Source organism: Loxodonta africana, chromosome 7 (genome assembly GCF_030014295.1).
Source record: "Loxodonta africana isolate mLoxAfr1 chromosome 7, mLoxAfr1.hap2, whole genome shotgun sequence".
Classification (NCBI taxonomy): Eukaryota; Metazoa; Chordata; class Mammalia; order Proboscidea; family Elephantidae; genus Loxodonta; species Loxodonta africana.
In genome coordinates, this window is record NC_087348.1 from 9,856,923 (window position 1) to 9,879,509 (window position 22,587).

The 22,587-nt window shown below is 42.7% G+C and overlaps 1 protein-coding gene across 1 annotated transcript; it reads left to right on the plus strand.

The window, feature by feature from the left end:
• Positions 1 to 1,457: 1,457 nt before the first annotated feature.
• MAJIN (membrane anchored junction protein) lies at positions 1,458 to 21,975 on the plus strand. The gene is given in 11 exon segments (XM_023559621.2): positions 1,458 to 3,189; positions 5,121 to 5,166; positions 13,927 to 14,002; positions 14,183 to 14,308; positions 15,159 to 15,190; positions 15,395 to 15,475; positions 15,477 to 15,506; positions 15,508 to 15,605; positions 17,238 to 17,301; positions 21,016 to 21,088; positions 21,791 to 21,975. Coding segments are annotated over 11 exon segments (885 nt in total). The 5' UTR covers positions 1,458 to 3,052; the 3' UTR covers positions 21,913 to 21,975.
• Positions 21,976 to 22,587: the final 612 nt, after the last annotated feature.

The window sequence follows — 22,587 nt, forward strand, 5'->3', positions numbered from 1 at the left end:
AACAATCCAGAGATAGGTGGAATCCCCATTTCATTAAACTGAGAAATTAAGAGGCTAAGCAACTTGCTCAGGGTCTAAAGAGCTAACAAGAGACAGAACTAAGACTCAAGCCTTGGTCCTCTGGTTACAAATCTTATGTCTTTCCCATACTGCCTCTAAATTTTCTTATTTTGTTTTAAAGTCATCATGCTTTGCAACCACCTAAAAAATGGGTTAAGAGTCTAACCCTTCATCTGTAAGACCCCATCAACTTAATAATAATTCCTGGAGCGTAGTGTCACCATGGCTACAATAGTCATGTTGGAAAATAACCCTGAGAAATCTTTGAACCACTACTCCTATGTGGTTGTTTTGGATTGTGGGTCTAATCTTTATTTTCAAATCAGGTAATTAATGTGTGGTGTTTGTTTCTGAAGTGGGCAGCCAGCAATTACCAGGAACAGGCCTCAGCTAGAAAAGAGGGTTGTTTTTCTTCTTTCAGACAGCCAGTTGTGACACAGCATGTGAACTTTCCCCTCTGGGTTGTCATTTCCAGCAAACGTCCTTCATTTCCTTTGTTCTGATGCCCCAGCCCTCAGACTGTAGGGAGAGGTGGCTGCATCTTAAAGGACCCCTCTCAATAATGGGGAGTTAAAGTTCTGTAGCAGCAGCTGAAAGTCATTCACCAGGTGACTTCTGTGAAAAGTCATCTGGCACCAAAACCTCCATCGAATCCAGCCTGGTTTCCCCCACGCCTTGGCCATGGGGCGTCAGCAAGTTTTTCTCAGGCTATGAACATATATTTCCTCTGGTGACTTTGTAGTTGGCACCAACTATTTTTTTTCACGTTTGACTGCAGTTCTAGTCTAAATAGTCTCATGGGCTCTGGCTCCAACCTCCTGTCTTTCTAATCCCAAGCAGCCGAGATCACACACAAGAGTATCTCTTTACTGGCAGCCCTGGACTTGAACTTTGGAAATTGTGGGAAATTCCATTTGTTGGGTGCAAAGATCTTTTGACCTCTACCATACAAGGTTTTTTTTTCCCTACTGAGGTGAAATGGCGTCAAGATAATATGGAGAAAAGAATAATTAAAATAGTTCATACGGTTTATGTATATATGCTGTTTGAGTACTTACAAAGTGATTTTATATACCTTATCTTGTTTTTCCCTCATAATAACCCCAGGAAGCTGACTAGGGGAGTAGTTAAAGAGTGTCAAGTCTAGATCTATGCTGCCTCAGTTTGAATCCCAATTCCAGTATTCCTAGTTATGGTCAGGTTACTTCATCTCTCAGTACCTCAGTTTCCTTATCTACCAGATTTAGGCTACTTACCTCATAGGCTTGTGTCTTAGTCATCTAGTGCTGCTATAACAGAAACACCACAAGTAAATGGCTTTAACAAAGAGAAATTTACTCTCTCACAGTCTAGTAGGCTAGAAGTACAAATTCAGGGCACGAGCTCCAGGGGAAGGCTTTCTCTTTCAGCTCTAGAGGAAGGTCCTTGTCATCAATCTTCACATGGTCTAGGAGCTTCTCCACATAGGAACCTCAGATTCAAAGGGTGTGTTCTGCTCCTGGTGTTGCCTTCTTAGTGGTATGAAGTCCCCATGTCTCTCTGCTTGCTTTTCTCTTTTATATCTCAAAAAAGATGGGCTTAAGACACAATCTGATCTTGTAGATTGAGTCCTGCCTCATTAACATAACTGCCTCTAATCCCATTTCATCAGCATACAGAGATAGGATTTACAACACATAGAGAAATCACATCGAATGACAAAATTGTGAACAATCACATGATACTGGGAGTCATGGCCCAGGCAAGTTGATAAATAGTTTTGGGGGACACAATTCAACCCATAACAGCTTGTTGTCAGGATTGAGGTGATACATACAAAGCACTTAGAATAGGGCATGGCAAAAAGCTGTTGGTGGTGATTACTGTTATTATTATATAAATAAGAAAAGCAAGATTCAAAGAAACTAAGTAAGGATATTGGAGTTGAGATTCAAACTCAGATTTGTACTTTATGCTCATTCTACTCTATCTCGCCTGCCTCTGAAATCCATCTGGTGTTGTATATAGGAAGCTCTGATCCTCAGAAACTCTGAGCCTCTCTTTTAAATTACTTATTATTTAAACTTCCATGGGAAGAAACAAAGAGAGGCACAGGAAAGTCCCGTGGTTACTAGGTGCCCTTGAGTTAGTTTTGACTCAGAGCAACCCTATGTACGATAGAATGAAACACTGCCTGGTCCTGCGCCATCCTCACAATTGTTATGCATGAGCCCATTGTAGCCACTGTGTTAATCCGTCTCATTGAGGAAATTCCTAGTGACTTAGAAAATCACAGCGTGCTTCTTACCCCTGAGTACGTGCCAGATGCGCCTGAGTTTCCCCCAGAGGGCCCTGTAAATGGGCAGAGATTCTAAAATAGGAAAAGTGAAACTAGTGAGTGCCAGGGACATAGGCACTCTTGGGACACAGGGTAGCCTCACAAGTTGTGGAGAGGAAGAGTAGTTGAGAGGTAGGGAAGATAAGGCAGTCTCTGGCATCACTGGGAAATGTATTCGCTGCATTGGCTGTGGCTGGGAGTTGTGCTAACCCTTTAACTTCATCTAACATTAACAGTAGAGGTCCTCCTAAGTGTGCCTTTTATTGGTGCACATTTTGGATGGTCTCATTATTGACTGGAGCCCTCGTCACCTGATTACGTTCTAGGGAAAATAGGAGTGAAGGGGGAGAATAGATTCCAGAGAAAATGGTGAGATTATATTTCACAAAGACCCTGTAAGTCATCAGGGCAGCTGTTAGCATCATCGGTCTCACAGAAGAGAAGTGATAAGCACAGGTCATAAAGTAAACGAGAAAATTTGAACTCATGTCTTCTGACTTCAAGCATAGAGGTCAGCTGAATACAGCTGAATGCAGGTCGGAGAGTGGTCCAGGTGGTCAGCACAGAACCGAGCCTGGGACATAGACAGTGGTGCTAAGTGTTGGACATTTTACGTGTGAAGAGATCTGTAGATTGGGCAGGTCCTCTTTCCTTTACGGTTTCAGTAACTCTCTAATGTTTTTACTTTATTTAGGCTGTCATTTAGGAGCAATGAGTTTAAAACCCTTTACCTACCCGTTCCCAGAGACGAGGTTTCTTCATGCAGGACCCAATGTGTATAAATTCAAAATCAGATACGGCAACAGCATCAGGTAATTTTAGAACTAGGAGAGTTACCTCGGCAAACACAGGTTAGTGCGACACTGCAGGTCATTCCTTCCCTGCCTCTGCCCAGTCCAAGAGGCTGGCTGCATTAGCACCTCGCAGGACTCTCTCCACAGCTATTCTGTGTTTAGTATATTTATTATCCATACAAGCTTCTGAATTAGGAATGGCATATCTTTAGAGCAGTGGTTCTCAATTTTTTCTGGTTTTGGGGCCTCTTTGAACTCTTAAAATTATTGAGGACCCCAAAAAGCTTTTGATTATGTAGATTATATCAATCAATATTTATCATATGAAAATTAAAATTGAAAAGTTAAAAATGTTATATGAATTTAAAATAAGAATACGCGCATTAAATGTTAACAAATAACATCTTTTATTAAAAATTACCATGTTGTCCAGAACAAAAAAAAAAATATTGAGAAGATTGACATCGTTTTATACTTTTGCAGTTCTCATTAGTGTCTGGCTTAATAGGAGACCGATATGGTAAATTATCATATCTATTTCTGTGTTCAATCTGTTGTGAGTGGTTGTTTGTTTGTTTGTTTGATTGAAGTATACGAAGAAAATCCAGCTTCACACAGATGTGTAGTTGGGAAAGGTTTTAATAACCTTCTGAGGTCATTGTGGATTTTCTTCTTTGACACTACATCAACACTCAACAAGTGTTAGTTGTTTTTTGGATTTTTTAAGTAGTTGTTAAAGATTAGTTGCAATGTGGAATCTGAAATTACCTCAATGAACTTTTTTAATTTGACTACATTAAAATTCATTAGCCTGTCTTGTTCTTTGAATGCCTCTTTTACCAAGGATGATTTTGTAACATCAAGCATTGCATTGACCATTTGGAAAATATTGGTTCACTGAATTAAGCAGATCGTCTAAATGTTGACACATTTTGTTATACGTTATAAAAAAATCACATTTGTTCATATCACTGCCATTCTTATCAGAAAAGACATTAAGTATTTGAAAGCTGTCGAGCTCACAGTGGTGGGTAGAAGTTTTCCAAAATTCAAATTTTTGCTTGAAAATACAAAATTTATTATTGGCAACAAATACTGTCAGTTGTTTTCCTTCAAGTGACAAGCTCACTTTGTTCAGTTTCGTGAAAATGTCTGTCAAATTCCCAAGTCTGAATAACAACCATAGTCTGTCAGCTGATTATTCAAGTAAGATATCATTCCATGAAAAAGGCAGCTAGTTCAGTTTGCAACAGATAGTCCCCAAGTGCTATTCCTTGAGAAAACCATCGTATCTCAGTACGCAGCAGAAGTACTTTATGAGTACTTCCCATTTCATCACATAATGTATTAAAAAGACATGCATTCAAGGGTTGAGATTTAATAAGACTAATAATATTTTACTGCTTCCTCAAGGGTATTAAATGAAACTAGAATTTTTTTTTTCCCTTGTGGCAGTAAAGATTATTATGGGGGCTCATACAGTTTAGTACAACTGCCTAGATTTGTGCTAAGGCACCAACAGTTTTGCCTACCATGGCTCTTGCATTATGGGTACAAATGTCGGCTTAGTGAAAAAGGCAAATAACATTTTTGTATCACCATGAAAATAGCTTTGCCCTTGGAGACCCCTCGAAAGGGTCTTGAGGACTCCTAGGGGTCTGCAGTCCACACTTCAAGTACAACTTGTCTAACAAACTGTTAACTTTCACGGTGGGAATTTTAGTTCTTGGCAGGTTAGTGGAGAAGACGTTTTGATACATCCTTGTACCAATGCTCAGACCACACCATTGAGGTGATTGCTTCTTCCCCATGAGCACTGGGTCAGCACCCAACTGTTGTTTATGTCATGTTTCTTTAGCTCGGTGGAAGGGTCAGTTTTGCTCTGCTAGTCTGCTTTCTCTGGAGCTTTCCTTCTTGGCTTACTTATTTCTTGTCTTTTTACCTTCTAGAGGGGAAGAGGTAGAAAACAAGGAAGTCATCGTCCGGGAGCTGGAGGTAGGGAAAGAAGCAGACAAATTCTGGGAAAGTTACTCTATATGCTGAGGATGTGCCCTCATCCGGGTTTTAATTATTTCCTACAAACTGAGTCACAACCTCCACTCAATAACTTGGCTTCTCCCTGCCATGTTTCCTTTGTAAAGCAACCTTAATGTTTTTCCAGGAAAATTGAAAGCCTGTAACCTTTCTCAGTCCTCCTAGTTGAAGTAAGAGTTATTTTGTTTCCACTGGAGTTCCCAGCCATCCGCGGCTCTTTTGTGGCAGCTGGCACAGAGGCAGCTTCCGGAGGACTGTGCCTTGCAGGCCTCTGGGAAACCTCACCATCCCAACCACTGCCTGGTGTTTGACGTCCAGGAAACTCAACTGTAAACACACAGACAAGGCTGCTGTGTCTTCATTTTAATTGGAAACATTTGCAGTTACATTATTCCCACTTCATTTTCATTCCTTTTCTACCGAGCTCCCCTAGCTTTATGTCCTGGCACAAAAAGAAAACTGAGCAGGTGGACAACTTTGTAAATTGGTGAAAGCATTGGTCCAGGAGTTAGAGCTCTGGAGGAGGGCCCAGGATTCCATTCCTAGCTTAGCTATTAATTAAGCGTGTGACCTTGGGCAAAGCCTTTCTCTCTTTGGATCTTAATTTCTTCATTTGTAAAATGAGAGGTTTACACTAGTTTATCTTCTTCAAACTCCACAACTCAGTGATTTATGGATATTATGATTTACAAAGACATATGCTGCCACATTTCAGAGAATTAGAATGCAATTAAATACACTTAAACACAAAACTCTACTAAACCAAAAATTTGAGTCACAGCCTCTGACTCCTTGTCTAGGTATTGAAAGATACATTAGGATCTTGCAGGACCTCAGGGGCATCATTTAAATAACAATTATTTTAATACAGGACCATGAGATTTTTCTCCCTATTTTTAAGTGTGACTAGACCAGAATTTATTTTACTTTGCTTCAGTTAAGGTGGACAGAGAAAAGCTCAAGGCAGCATAGTAGAGAGTATAGACTTTAGAGCCAATCAAACCTGGATTTAAATTCCAACTCTGCCATTCACGGTGTGATGTTGGGAAAGTTGTTTACCCTCTCTGAGTCTGTTGCCTTACCTGTCAATAATAAGGCTAATAAGTAATGCCTATTCTTAAGATTGTGCTAAGGACTGGAAATTGATGTGTGCAATGCCTGCCACATAGTAGGTACTCGATAAATGGTAGCTAGAAAGCATTTTTATACATTTATTTATCATATTAAAGTTTTCAAAGTGCTTTTTATGTCTTCTCTCTCTCTGTAGTTTTGAAGCAGATGTTATCATCCTCTTTCATTCATCTAGAGAACATTTAATGAGAAGCAGTATGCCAAGTGGTTAAATGCAAGCTCCAAAACCCCACTGCTTGAATTCATATCTTGACTGTACCATTACTAGCTATGTAACTTTGAATAAATTACTTAATCTCTCTGAGTCAATTTCCTCATCTGTCAAGTGGGGATAATAGATGTGCCTAATCTCATGAGGTTTTTGTGAGAGTTCAATTAGTATGTATAAAAATAGGTCAGTTAATTTTCGACAAGGATGCCAACATCATTCAATGGGGGAAAGACATCGTCCAACAAATGGTGTTGGCAAAACTGCATATCCACATGCAAAAGTAGTTGTTTTGGTCTACTGTGGCCTGCTATGCCGGGAATGACAACTTGCAGAGAAATGGCGTTGCATTCATCATCAAAAAGAACATTTCAGGATCTATCCTGAATTACAACACTGTCAGTGATAGGATAAAATCCACATACCTACAAGGAAGACCAGTTAACATGGCTATTATTCAAATTACACACCAACCACTAAGGCCAAAGATGAGGAAATTGAAGATTTTTACCAACTTTTGCAGTCTGAAGTTGATCCAACATGCAATTGGGATGCACCGATAATTACTGGTGATTGAAATGCAAAAGGTGGAAACAAAGAAGAAGGATTGGTAGTTGGCAAATATGGCCTTGGTGATAGAAAAGATGCCAGAGATCCCATGATAGAATTTTGCAAGACCAATGACTTCATTGCAAATATCTTTTTTTACCAGCATAAATAGCGACTATACACATGGACCTTGCCAGATGGAATACACAGGAGTCAAATCAACTATGTCTGTGGAAAAAAAAAAACAAAAAACCCAGTGCCGTCGAGTCAAGAGACAATGGAAAAGCTCAGTATCATCAGTCAGAATAAGGCAAGGTTCAACCGCAGTACAGTCAATTGCTCATATGCAAGTTCAAGTGGAAACTGAAGAAAATTAAGAGCAAGTCCATGAGAGCCAAAGTATGACCTTGAGTATATCCTACCTGAATGTAGAGACCATCTCAAGTATAGATTTGACATGTTGAATGCTAATGACTGAAGACCAGACGAGTTGTGGAATGACATCAAGGATATCATATGTGAAGAAAGAAACAGGTCATTAAAAAGACAGAAAAGAAAGAAAAGACCAAAATAGATGTCAGAAGAGACTCTGAAACTTGCTCTTGAAAGTTGAGTAGCTAAAGCAAAAGGAAGAAACAATGAGGTAAAGGGGCTGAACAGAAGATTTCAAACGGCAGCTCGAGAAGACAAAGTATTATAATGACATGTGCAAAGACCTGGAGATAGAAAACCAAAAGAGAAGAGCGCGCTCCGTGTTTCTCAAGCTGAAAGAACTGAAGAAAAAGTTCAGGCTTTGAGTTACAATATCAAAGGATTCTATAGGGAAAATATTAAACGACTCAGGAAGCATCAAAAGAAGATGGAAAGAATATACAGAGTCAGTATACCAAAAAGAATTGGTTGATGTTCAAGCATTTCAGGAGGTAGCATATGATAAGGAACCAATGGTACTGAAAGAAGAAGTCCAATTTGCACAGAAGACTCCAGGAATTGAAGAAATATCTACTTTGATGTTTCAACAAATGGATACAGCACTGAAAGTACTCACTTATCTATGCCAAGAAATTTGGAAGACAGCTACCTGGTTAACTGACTGGAAGAGATCATATTTATGCCTTTTTCTGAGAAAGATGATCCAACCAAATGTGGAAATTACTGAACAATATCATTAATATCACACGCAAGTAAAATTTTGCCGAAGATCATTCAAAGGCGACTGCAATGGTATATTACAGAGAACTGCGAGAAATTCAGGCCAGTTTCAGAAGAGGACGTGGAACCAGGGATATCATTGTTGATGACAGATGGGCCCTGGCTGAAAGCAGAGAATACCAGAAGGTTGTTTACCTGTGTTTTGTTGACTGTGCAAAAGCATTTGACTGTGGATCATAACAAATTATGCATAACACTGCGGAGAATGGGAATTCCAGAACACTTAATTGTACATAGATCAAGATGCAGTCATTCTAACAGAATGAGTGCATACTGCGTGGTTTAAAGTCAGGAAAGGTGTGTGTCAGGGTCGTATCCTTTCACCATACTTATTCATTCTATATGCTGAGCAAATAATGCGAGAAGCTGGACTATATGAAGAAGAATGCGGCATCAGGATTGGAGAAAGACTCATTAACAGCCTGTGTTATGGAGATGACACAGCCTTGCTTGCTGAAGGTGAAGAGGTCTTGAAGTACTTACTGATGAAGATCAAAGACCACAGCCTGCAGTATGGATTATACCTCAATATAAAGAAAACCGAAATCCTCACAACTGGACCAATAAGCAACATCATGATAAACAGCAAAAAGATTGAAGTTGTCAAGAATTTTATTTTACTTGGATCCGCAATCAACAACCATGGAAACAGCAGTCAAGAAATCAAAAGACTCATTGCACTGGGCAAATCTGCTACAAAAGATATCTTTAAAGCGCTAGGGCTGCTGAACAAAATGTTAGCAGTTCAAATCCACCAGCCACTCCTTGGAAACACTATGGGGCAATTCTACTCTGTCCTATAGGGTTACCATGAGTCGGAACCAACTCGATGGCACCTAACAACAACAAAGTGTTACAAAGCAAAGATGTCACCTTTAGGACTACGGTGCGCCTGACTGAAGCCATGGTGTTTTCAATTGCCTCATATGCATCTGAAAGCTGGACAATGAACGAGGAAGACAGAAGAAGAATTGATGCCTTTGAATTGTGGTGTTGGCGAATACTGACTATACCATGGACTGCCAGAAGAACAAACAAATCTGTCTTGGAAGAAGCACGACCAGAATGGTCCTTAGAAGCAAAGATGGCAGACTACATCTCAGATATTTTGGACATGTTATCAGGAGGGATCAGTCCCTAGAGAAGGACATCATGCTTGGTAAAGTAGAGGGTTAACGAAAAAGAAGAAGACCCTCAACAAGATGGATTGACACAGTGGCTGTAACAGCGGGCTCAAGCATAACAACAATTGTGAGGATAACGAAGAACTGGGCAGTGTTTCATTCTGTCGTACATAGGGTTGCTATGAGTTGGAACCAACTGGACAGCACCTAACAACAACAACACATGGAAAAGAATGAAGTTAGATCCTTACTTTATACCATGTACAAAAATTAACTCAAAATGTATCAAAGACGTAAATCTAAGAGCAAAAACACAAAACTCTTACAGGAAAATGAGGTGAAAATCTTCAGGACCCTGGATTAGGCCATAATTTCTTAAGGATGACACCAAAAGCACAGGCAATAGAAGGAAAAAATAGATAAATTGGACTTCATCAAAATTAAAAATGTTTATACATCGAAGAACACTATCAAGAGAATAAAAAGGCAGCCCACAGAATAGAGGAAAATATTTGCAAATCTTCTATCTGATAAGGGAGTAATGCCCAGAATATATAAAGAACTCCTACAGCTCAACAACAAAAAAGCAAATAACCTGGTTTAAAAAATGGCAAAGGACTTGAATAGGCATTTCTCTAAAGATGTACGAATGGCCAATAAGCACATGAAAAGACGTTCAACATCATTAGTCATTAGGGAAATGCAAATCATAACCACAGTGGGCTACCACTTCATCCCCACTAGGATAGCTACTATTAAAAAAAAGAAGAAGAAGAAGAAAAATAACAAGTGTTGGTGAGAATGTGGAGAAATTGGAACCCTCGTGCACTGCCGGTGGAATATGAAATGGTACAGTTGCTGTGGGAAACAGTTTCGTGGTTCTTCAAGAAGTTGAACGTAGAATTACCGTGTGATCCGGCAATTCTACTCCTGGGTATATATTCCAAAGAATTCAAAACAGGAACTCAAACAGACACTTGTACACCAATGTTCATAGCAGTATCATTCACAATAGCCAAAAGGTAGAAACAACCCAAGTGTCCATCAACAATAAGTGGATAAACAAAATTTGGGTATATATATATTTCCTCCCCCCAGAGGAATAGTATTCAGTCATAAAAAGGAATTAAATTCTGATACATGCTACAACATGAATGAGCCTTGAAAACGTGCTAAGTGAAATAAGCTAGAAACGAAAGGACAGGTACTGTGTGATTCCACTTCTATGAGGTATTTGAAGTAGGCAAGTTCATAGAGACAGAAAGTACAATAACGGTTAGCAGGGGCTGGGGGAAGGGGGAAATGGGATACTGATCAATGGGTACAGAGTTGCTGTCTGGGGTGTGAAAATGCCTTGCAGATAGCAAGGGGTGATGACTACACAACATTGTGAATGTACTCAGTACCATTGAATCATACACTTAAAAATGGTTAAAATGGTAAATTTTGTTACATATATTTTACCACAATTTTAAATAAGAAAAAACCCAGCATTTTCCATAGTAATTACTCAATAAATATTAGCTGTTATAAGTCAGATCCTGTGCTAGGACAGAGAATACAAAGATAAATGAGACACAATTTCTGCCTTCTATGAGATCAAACATGAGGGAACTGAGGCTTGGGAGAGGCAAAGTGACATAGCTGAGACTGAAATTCAAATTTCTCCCATAGAAATCCAGTAGTCTTTTTATGATATCAAATTTTCAATTAGTACAGACTAATTTTTTTAAATAAGCATCTTTGACCTTCATCAGTAATTGCTTCAAGTCATGTTCATTTTTGGCAGCCGAGCTTGTGTCATCTGCATATCGCAGGTTGTCGATGAGTTTTCCTCCAATCCTCATGTGTTCTTCTCCATCTAGCCTGGTTTCTCGAATTATTTGTTCGGCATACAGATTGAATACTGTAAAACCCTGCTTTCAATATGGATTACACCTAAACATGAAGAAACCGAAAATCCTTACAACTTATCTATAAACAATGTCAGGATGAATGGAGAAGAAGTTGAAGTTGTCAATGATTTCATTCCTCTTGGATCAATAATCAATGTCCATGGATGCAGCAGTCAAGAAATCAAGCAACTTATTGTTTGGGCAAATCTTCGGCAAAAGACCTCTTTAAAGTTTGAGAAAGCAAAGATATCACCTTGATGACTAAGGTGCGCCTGACCCAAGCCGTGGTCTTTTCAGTCACCTCATATGCACGTGTAATCTGGATAATGAAAAATGAAGAAAGAAGAGAAATTGATACATTCAAATTGTGATGTTGGTGAAGAATATTGAATATACTATGGACTGCCAAAGAATGAACAAATCAGTCTTAGAAGAAATGCAAGCAGGATGCTCCTTGGAAGCAAGGATGGTGAAATTTTGACTTGCTTTTTACTTTAAACATGTCATCAGGAAAGACCAGTTGCTAGAAAAGGACGTTGTGTTTGGTAAAGTGGAGGGCCAGTGAAAATGAGGGAAACCAGCAGTGAGATAGATTGATACAGTAGCTGCAGCAATGGACTCAAACATACCAATGACCATGAATGTGGTGCCAGAATGGGCACCATTTCATTCTGTTATACACAAGGTCACCATAAGTCGAACCCAACTTGATGGCAACTAATAACAACAACAATAAGCATCGGTTAATTAGTAACTAATCAGTTAAGATTTGAAAACAGTGGAAGAAAGGCAAAAGCAAATAACTACCAATAAACACCAGTATTATTCATTCACTCAATATATATTTATTAAGAACTTGCTATGCATCATCTACCATGGTAAACACCATAGAAAGGATGCTAAGATAAATCGGGTACATATTCTACCTCAAGGAGATCTCCCAGTACAGAGCAGTGAATTCCTTAATGTGCCCTTCTAGCTACGCATGGTCTTATAACTCCCACAAAATGATTGGGTAGGACTATGCAAATAAGGTACTGGTGGCCCACCAAGGGGATTGGACGGCTTGCTGCTAGTGCAAATAAGGTGTATGGAACCCTAACAAGGGGATTGGTCATTTTTGCCATCCCACTAGGCTTAAAATGAGCCATCCCAGAGACAAGAGAGGGGAACTCACTACCACCAAGAAGAAGAGCTGGGAGCAGAGTGCATCCTTTGGACCCAGGTCCCTGTGCTGAAAATCCCGTAGACCCAGGAGACAGAGCTGTAACACCAGAGATGGTGTGAGGCAGTGAGAAGCAGTGGCAGCAGAACTAGGAAACCCTCAAGAGATGGCATGGTATGCTTCCTGGCTCACAGAGCAAGATGGCTACAGTCGGCGAGCCGACTCATGGAGCAAGAGAGCTGAGTTCCTTTGGGCAGAAGGCACCCTTGCAGAGTGGGGTGCCTCTGGGCACTTGTCTGCAGATCTAGGCTTGCCAACGCACAGAGCAAGAGAGGTGAGCACCTTTGAGCCAAGGCTTACAAGTGGAGTGGGGTGCCTCTCGGCACTTATTGCTGGAGCTAAAGAGCTGTGTAATACTTGCCTGAATAGGGCAGAGGCCAGAGGCCAGGCAGAGGCCAGAGGCTAGGCTGAGGGCCAAGGGAGGGAGCCTGTCCTCAGGTCGCCACGAGGAGTCCTGAATGGCCGAGAGGAGACAGAGGAAGCTGCCCTGCACTGAAGAAGGGAGACTTTGCCTGCGTGCTTCCTGACCCTGACCCTGACCCTGAGTTGCAGCCTGTTGATCCTGATCCTGAGCTGTCACCTGTTCATTATTGTCGTTTTTAGGTGACATCGACTTGGTTCCTACTCATAGTGACTCTGGGTACTACAGAACAAAACAGCGCCCGATCCTGCACCATCTTCACAATCTTTGTAATGCTTGAGCCAATTGTAGCCACTGTGTCAATCCGTCTCCTTTAGGGCCCTGTCTTACCTCCCTAATAAACCCTGTAACTGTGAGTATGGTCTGTGAGTTCTGTATGGCTACTGTAACAAATTATCAAACCCAGCAGAGAAGTGGAGTGCCATGGAAGGGATGGCTGGTATCAGAATCGGAAAAAAGGTTGGAGGGTGAAGGTATGTTTGACCTTCACCTCATAGGAATTGGCCTTGGGCTCATATTGATGGTGATTCTTCCCCCTCGTGACGTTAAAGGAGGTCCGACTCCAGGCTGCCATTTTTACACCCAGCAAGGAAAATAAAACATGTACAAGAAATGTAGTAAAGGCCAGAAGCTGACTACTGTAAAGTCTGAGAATACAGTTAATTACAACTTGGAGAATCAGGGAAAGCTGTCTGGAGGAGATGGCTTTGAAGTGTGCCTTAAAGGATAGATAGGATCTGGACATGTGCTGATGGGGGGAAAGGGCATTTCAGGCAGAGGGAATAGTCTGTGCAGAAGCATAGAAATGGAGAAGCAGAAGGCATGTTCAGGGAACAGCAACTAGTTCAGTTTTAATAGAATATAGGGGACGTAAAGAGCAGTGACAAGTAGAAATGGAAAGATTGGCTGAGCCGAGGCACTATTAAATAGTTATTTCAAAAAAAAATTTTTTTCAGGATTCTATTCGTGTGGTCTTGGGAAACTTGGACAATCTGCAGCCATTTACTACAGAACACTTCATTATATTTCCCTGTATCCTTTCTTTCCTCACTGAAAATGAGCTACAACTCGCATTGTAGATACAAATGGGAGCAGCAAAACAATGGGCAGTTGGGAGGATAAGTCAGGGAAAAGAGAGGGCTTCTTATCCCTAAAATAGTACTCATGGCTGAGTACTGGCTTCTTTTCTCACTCCTTAGCACCATTTTCCAGATAAAAGCAAATGGGAGAGAGTTTCCCACCTGAAATTCAAACATGGGGAAGTCGTCTTGGTCCCCTACCCATTTGTTTTCACTCTGTACGTGGAGATGAAATGGTTTCATGAAAACCTGTCACCTGGTAAGTAGCTGGAAGTGTGGGTGGTGGAGAAGAAGAGGGGGAAGGTTGACAGTCTGTGTATTAGCAGTACAAGCTGAATATAACAAAATGGTCAGCCAAACTGGGCCCCAACCCTGCACAGTATAGAGATCGAGATCATGAGCTTTAAGCCAGACTATCTCATGCAAATCCTGGTGCTTTTGTCACCTAATAGCTGTGTGACCTTAGATAAATCATTTAATCTTTTTGGGCCTCCTTTGTAAAATGGTGAAGAGGAAGAATAGTACCTATCTCACTGAGTTGTTAAAAAGATTTAGCATTTAAGTACTGGGACAGAAAGCACAAAGTCTGACCTAGAGTGATCAGTGAAAGATACCTATTATATAAATACTTCCTCCCATTTTAGAGTATTTAGGACCGTCGCCTCAGTGGCATCTTAAAGATAACTCCTGATTTTTAATCTCTGAGGGCCATGGATGTTTTACTCATAGAGGGACAGGCGGGCACCTACCAGTTTGATTTGAAAAAGGCTTTGTCTTAAAATGTCTCTGCAATTCATTTGTCACTGATGCCTGAAGTTCTCCTTTTTTTCTGTGGTAGTAAGGATCAATCCCCCTTTGAAGTGGCATATTGTTAGACAGTTTAGTGTGAATCAGACCCTTTTCAGCTTGTACATGACAAGAGTTCTGAAACAGGGAAGAAAGCTTGAAGACGTTCTCTTTTCTAGGAGACAGTCTAGGAGAAAAAGTACCCAGAAGGGAGAAAGGCACACAGGGCAGTTTGTCCAGGACCAGTTCAGAGAAAGTAGTGGCCAGAAATCCAGGTGAAACAGAGTCTTGACCCATTAAGACACTCAAATTTCCTATTGCAGGTAAACTGATAAATGACAGTCCTCTGGGATTGGTAAGTTTGCCTTTTCTGTACAAAATGAAAATTGCCGTTATCACCTCCTATTGTACAAAAAGTCTTACTCTTGGATCCTCCTCTGTCGTTGCCCCTTGGTTGCTGCCCAAGTCCTTTCAGAATTGTAGACGTGAGACCATTTCTCCCCTTGGCTAGATTTCTGAGACCCTGTCTGCAACAGAATGCCTCTTCTTACTCGCAAAGCTAGCGTTAAAAGTTGCCTTCGGCAATTTAAAGATGGAAAGTTCTCTTCACTTTGCACTCATGAGCTGTGAGCAACTCTGGAAAAGGAGGAGTCACAGGAAACTGGTTTCTCTCTGAAGGTATCAGCTGAGAAGAAATCAGCAGAAGCCATGATGAGGAAACGAAGACACACGGAAGTGCCCAGCTCCCCCAGGAAGTCAGGGCCGGACAGGTCAGTGATATTGGGAAACAGGCGAAATCCTGCAACCTGGCTGGGCTTTACCAGCTGTTGCTGCTGGTTGATCTGCCCTTGGGTAAGTCAGTTTCTCTCTCAGGGCTTCATCCGTACTTGCCTATCCCAGTTGGTAGACAAAGGAAAGGAAGCAAGTTGATATTTGCAATGTAATTTGAACACAGTCCGTCTTTAGCAAAGTAGGATTCCTCAGGATGAAGGCTGAAAGGAAATACAATCAGATCTGTACAGCTGAATTTCTGGCATATTTAATGAATACCTACTATGGTTGTTGTTGTTATTGTTGTTAGGTGCTGTTGAGTTGGTTCTTACTTATAGTGACCCTATGTACAACTGAACGAAACACTTTCAGGTCCTGTGCCATCCTCACAATTGTTGCTATGTTTGAGCCCATTGTTGCGGCCACTGTGTCAATCTGTCTCATTAAGCGTCTTCCTCTTTTTCACTGACCCTCTGCTTTACCGCGCATGATGACCTTCTCCAGGGACTGGTCCTTCCTGATAACATGTCCAAAATATGTGAGATGTAGTACCATCATAAGGCACAGTGAAAAGGCACAAATTTATGTAGTCCCATAATATTATAGTACAGGGTCAGTGAAAAAGAGGAAGACCCTCAATGAGATGGACTGACACAGTGGCAGCAACAATAGGATCAAGCATAACAACGATTACAGGCACGGTGCAGGACTGGGCACTGTTTCATGCTGTTGTATATAGGGTCACTATGAATCAGAACTGGCTTGACAGCACCTAACAACAACAACACAGAATATTATACAAAACATAGGGAAGCCCTCGAAAGAGTGAGAATAAATAAAATATAATTCTCTTTTACCCTGTGACCAGTAAGTTTTTGGAATTCTACTCCAAGAGGTAGTCCAGGGTAAAATGTTTGCCAGAGGGTGTCTATCAATTGTTGAGTGAGGTGCCACACTATTGGAGGCGTGTTGAGCACATCCCTAACGTGTTGAGGTTGCGGTGGTGGAAGTTACTTACATTCTCCTTTTGACTCTGTCAGGAACAGAAAGACTCAACAAGACAAATCTGTTGTTTCCAGTAGCATCCCAGAGAGAGCTGCTGGCGTGATCCAAGATGTGGTTTGCTCCCAGGCCCAATGTGCGTTCACCCCAGGTTCACAGAGAGCAGCTGCTCTTTTCCTGGGCCTGCATGGCCCCTAGATGTACAGGAGCAGCAGGGGCAGACCATGATGCATGTGTCAGCGAAGAGTGGAAGCCAGGTGGATTGTGAGGGTACTTGGAGGTGTGAGGCTTTGCTCTGTTCTGTGTGACTGAATTTTCCATGGAGATGAGGCCTCAGATCTTCCCTTTCTCTGGGTTCTGATGCGTAATCAAGTATTTCAAAACCTGATACTTGCTGTCACTCACATTTTGCCCTCCTCAACCCTCAGGTCCCTAACTGTCTCAGATTGGGATTTTAATGTGGCTTAAAGCAGCACCCAAAGAGAATCTGGCCATACAATGTATTCTGCAGGCCAGAAGTGGTATAAAAATAGCCAACCTGCTGAAATATTCATTTGGGCCATATTTGCCTGAATGTGGTGGTCTTGCCGCTGCCAATAACACTTCCTGGGCTTTTTCCCCCATCTCAGGGCCAAGGTGGAGACCTCCAGTGAAGCCCCCAGCAAAAAGAAGCCCCCTATGGAAACCAGGAGGGTAAGCACCAAATGGAAGCTTCTAGGCTTTTGGCTGTTGCTGCTCAGTTACAAGTTGGGATTCCTGTTACCAGCACCTCTTGGTCCTGAGTGCAGGTTGAATTAACTGAACTCATTCTCAGGCTTCACTGTCTGCAGAACATCGTTCAACTATCCCGCCCTTGCCACGACTCATCCCCAGAGTGGCTGTGTAACATGCACAGCGATGGATTCTTTTGCCAAAAGATCCTCTCTGCTACTCAGCTGAAAAAGCTCCTGCTTGTACTGTGCAGTTGAGATAAGAAGATAGGTCTGTACTGAGTTGAGGTGGGATCCAGTATAGAATTTTCTCTCTAGAAACCTTTTTGCCTTCATCTACACTGAGGTCTGGTCTAGAATGTGTAGTTTTTGCAGATGAAATGGGCATGTATAAGCACAGGAAACTGATAAGAAAGAAAACGTAATCGCCGGAGCAATGGAGACTAGCCCCCAGTGGCATTCGATTTCATTTATGGGGCCTCTTCCTCACTTAGATATTCAGGTATCTGCTATTCCTCTATTTAAGGGCTCCTTTTTTTTCATAATAGTTTCTAAAATAGTGCTCTTATTCTTTTCTTCTCTCCTAATAGCTATTGGCTGTTATTCATGCCTTATAGAGCCTTCCTTTTTTTTTTTTTTTTTTTTTTTTGCATCTCTCCAAAGTAGCTCTGACCCTAGTATCCCAACACTAACAACTCACCTCCCTCACCTTTGCGGGACCCATTAAGGTAATAAATTATCGAGCAAACATTTACACATGCATTCATTCAACAAACTTCTATTGAGTATCTACTAGGTGCCAAGTACTAGGGATATCATTCTCTACCCTAAAGGCTGCAGCCATGTAAGGCTGGGCAGATAAGTACAGAGAGATGTGATATGTGTGGGGATAGAAGGAACCACGAAGGGAACAGAAGTGCCAAGGGGAGAACCTCGCCCAGACCAAGTGGTGTGAGGGAAGGGTTCCCAGAATAACTCAGAGTAGCTTAAAGAGCTAAGGCCAAGGAGTAAGAGAGTGTGATGTTTTTGGTGACTGACTACAAGCCAGTCACCTGGAGCTCAGAGTACAGTGCTGAGAAACGTTACTGGAGAGGTCAGCATGGCCATGTTGAGGAATTTAAACTTGACCTAGAAGATCGTAGGAATCGACTAAAACATTCTGAAGTGGAGGAGTGAAGTGATTTTCATTTTTAAAAGATTACTGTCTTCTTTTTGCAGGGCCCTGTGTTGGGTGCTGGGACACACACGAACGTGTCAGACTGGTTTCTCCTTCCCAGGAGCTTACCATTTAGTTGGGAGAGGAGTGCCCCCTTAGGGACTTAGACCGCTGGCTCTGGGGGCAGGGCGAGAGTTTGGGGTTCCAGTCATGCCCTGGCCCCCTGACCCACCGAGTGATTTTAGGCAGCTGATTGCCCTGTCCCATCTCCCACCTTTAGAGAGGTAAAAAGACAAAATGCAAAAGCACAAGTGGAGTACACGAAGCTCCAGAGAACAAAGACGCTTTATACAACCAAGATAATTACTGTTGAAGGAACATTTTCCTCATCTCAATCCTTCGTACCTTCCTATTCTTAGTTTGACACATCGTCTCCTTCACGAACAGTGCCCACAGCTTCTTACTCAACATAATTACCTTTTCAACTTGATACTGGATTTAGAAAAAAAACTGAGCAACATGTGGCCCGACCAAAAGGAACATGTTTATTGATTTTGACTCAGAGCCCATTGTAGACCCTGTTCCCAAAGAGCGGATTTCTCCTAAATTAAAGCAGTCACAGTGACTCTCAGTGTAAGTCACTTGAGCTGGAAAAATTGAATTTGCTCCTGTGGTCCATTGCCTAGTATTTTTTCTGCCCTTTGGGGGAAGTTTGGGTGTAGGATCACAGTCAACGTGGCTCATGCATGTCTGAACACATTAGGAGCTTGTGCGGGGAAACCTGAGAAAAATACAGCACATACCTGATTAGGCGTCTTTCGTAAGAGGTGCTAGGGGGAGAACGGGATGCAAGGGCAGAGCCATGCCCTCTGGTATTCCAGGTCCCAGACTTAGAGATCCAGCCTTTGAGGGGATAGAAAATGGGGGAAAGCAGAGAGATGGCCCAGAAGTGGAATAGACTGTCATGCACATAGCCCTTTGGCCATCTCTGCTTGAATTGCACTTCTTGGCAGATCTGGCGCGGAACCTGCAGAGGACAACCTTGTATCAGGGTGGTTTTCCAGATGAGTCCCCTCAGGCTTATATCAGAAGCTATAAAGTTTTTCTTCTCGTAACTTTTGCCTGAGAAATCCTCTCTCAAGATTTTTCAGTAGAGCATAAAAGCTGAAGTATCTTGTGAGGGCAGTTTTCCCTGGTTCAGAGGTAGCTACACCTCTGTCCTAGGGCTTTTGCCTTCCTGGTTCCCACTGCCAACCTCAGCAGATGCTTTTATAGGGCCACTCCTTGCAGCAAGATTTAAGTCCCAAACCAGAGTTTCATTAAATTTGTAGGAATCCTCCTCTCAAGCTAGAAACCAGAGCTGGACTAGGCCCCTCTAAATCCCATCTCTACCCTGTCTAGGAAAGGTAAGAGACGGTCTCCTTCCTTCCCAGTTTCCTGCGACGTTTATAAGAGTATGACTTGGGTGGCTGCCTGTGTGGTCTGACTTAAGGGGTTTGTGGAGAAGCTCGTCTCAGAACTGTCTGCCCTTCTGGCCTGAAGCTTATGCTCAGGCTGGGGACTACTTTCCCAGGGGCTTGCCATGCCTGTACCTCCCAGACCCACCTGGACAGTTTCTGGCCCCTTGCTACAGAATTCTTCATCAGTGAAACATCTCAAAAAACTCCCCAGGGCTGCTGGGTAGTTGGGCACTCAGGTGCTGGCTGTGTGAGGGGAGTGGCCAGTTGGCAGATTCTCAAAGAAAATATATGAACCGTGTTTCTGACTATCAGGGTGTTTACTGGAGAATATTCTGGGCATGGAAGCAGGTTGTAGGATGTCCCCTTCAAAGTACAAAGGGAGCTCCGTCAAGCAGTGGCAGGAGGAGAAATAATAAGATCGCACTGCGTTGTGCTGGCTTCTTTGGCCACGGTCCTGTTGCTGCTGCCCCTACCCTGGCTGTGTTGATTATACTTGTTAGTGGCATTGTGCTTTGTACGTCATGTCCCGTTCTAGAATGCCCTGTAACACTGATTGTCTCCTCACCCCCATTATGGCAAAGCCCCGTTCGTTCATGAAGGCCCCATTCAACTACCCTTCACCAAGCGCACCTGCTCCATGAATTGCCTCCTCAGCCTCCACAGCACTTTATGTAGACCTGTATTGTAGTCTTATCACACTATATTGTAATGTTTAGTTTATATGTCACTTTTACCCCATAGATTATACATTTCTCCAAGGTAAGGCTATTTTCCTTTATCTCCTAATTTCCAAAACCTCAATATCCTGTCCTTGGCAATAGCAGGCGCTCAGTAACATGGAATGATAACTTAAGCCCAACTTTTTTTGTTCTTGGCTCTTAAATCTTCTGGTTTGGGATGGACAGTGGTTAGGAAGCTTAAGTGGAGAAAGAGGAGTTCTAGAGAAGGAAATATAGTACCTGCCTGGGCCACCTAAAGCCAGGCCCCAGCGCTGATGTCAAGTCAGTTCCCCACCACGTAGCACTCACGCCACCAAGCCATCCAGGAGTAAAGTTTCTTTTCTTGGTCCTCATTTTATCAGGACAGAGAAAGGAAAACTGAGCAGGAACAGCAGGAGACCCCAGCGTTTGATGCCACTGATGTCCAGGAACAGGGTAAAGTTCTAGGAAATTCATACTCATTTTCCCTTCGTAATTAACCTGTCCACTTTTGCTCCCTGATGAGCAGAGCAACACAGAGCTCTGAGTCTGAGCACACTCAGTACCATGGAGGTGCCTGTGGCCATGCTCCAGTCCTGGGTCATGTCCTAGAGTCATAAAAGCCCCCAGCTTCCAGAAGGAGTGAAAGTGGCAATGCATGGCATGCCTCTGCCTCTGATAGTGAAACTGGTGTGCCCACAGTTTCAGACTATTTCAGAGTCGGGTGGGAGGTTTTGCAGAGAAAGTTGGGAGGGATGTGTCTGACTTCTCTGTCTTGTTGGAGAGTCGTCTCTGGGAAGTTCTCGGGCATTAGCACTCACTGAAGGTACAGATGGATGGTCTGTAAGGCTGGGACTTGCTGATCTCTTTCCCAGCATGGGGATTCAGTATGGACTGCAGTTATCATGGAAACAGGGCTGTAAGAAAGTGAGGCCTTCAACAAACTGCTATTCCATGTGAAGACCTGCCAGCCATGATGGTCTTCAGCTATGTAAAAATCTCAAGGGCCTGACTTTGTTAATTCTCTGATGTCAGACTAGCAGCTTCCTGATCTGGCAAGTGCTGGTGTGAGGTTGCCCTTGGCTCACGTCCCTACTACTCACGTTTAAGCAGCCCACAGACTAATACCTTTTCTCTGCCTGAGTGTCTTCTTTGCAGGTCCTAAGTGGGGGGACAGCCTGGCAGGGCAGATGGCTCCGTCACTGCAATGGAACAATCCACCTCCACCTAAAGGACCCAAAGAGCTGGGGACGACTGGCTTCTTTGGGTTTCTAAGGTAGGACAGACTGTTCTCCTGCATCCAACGGAGGCCCAGGAGGCTCTAGGTCCAGGGCTTGCCTCGTTGAGTCTCTTAGGGAACTTAGAGTAGAGAAGAAAGCAGATTACCCCACAGAGGTTTCTGTATCCTGTCCAAGACAGACAACAGAAAGGAAGTTGGCAGCAAGGGCCCTAAATGTGACTTTAGTAAAGATTGTGTCTTATGAATTTTTTTCACAACCCACCCCCACCCCAAAGTGCCCAGCATGGGCCTAGAACACGGGATTCCGTATGCGTTGCTTGCACAGAGACCATACTTACCGTATGTGGGCCATTTGGATGATTTGGTTGCCCGAAAGTTTCCACTCTTCCCTCTGGATCTAGGTTGTGTCTTCAGAGTCCTCTTTGCAGAGAGCAGTTAGCACGACTCTTTGTCTATCTAGAGCTCGGCCATTCCCGTGCAGTTCTTTTTATCTCCCCCTCCTGAGTTTAATCTAATTTGGGTACAGACTTGAGTTTCCATTCAGTGGTTCCCCAGAGCGAAAAAGCCCCGGCTACTGAAGCACTAAATGGGAGCTGGGGAGAAGGGGAGGGGGCCTCGTAGAGCCTCAATGTCCTCTGCTCTCCTTCCTGCAGTGCTCTTTTCCCATTCAGCTATCTCTTCCGCAAGAACAGCCAGTGAGCCTTGCAAATGCAGC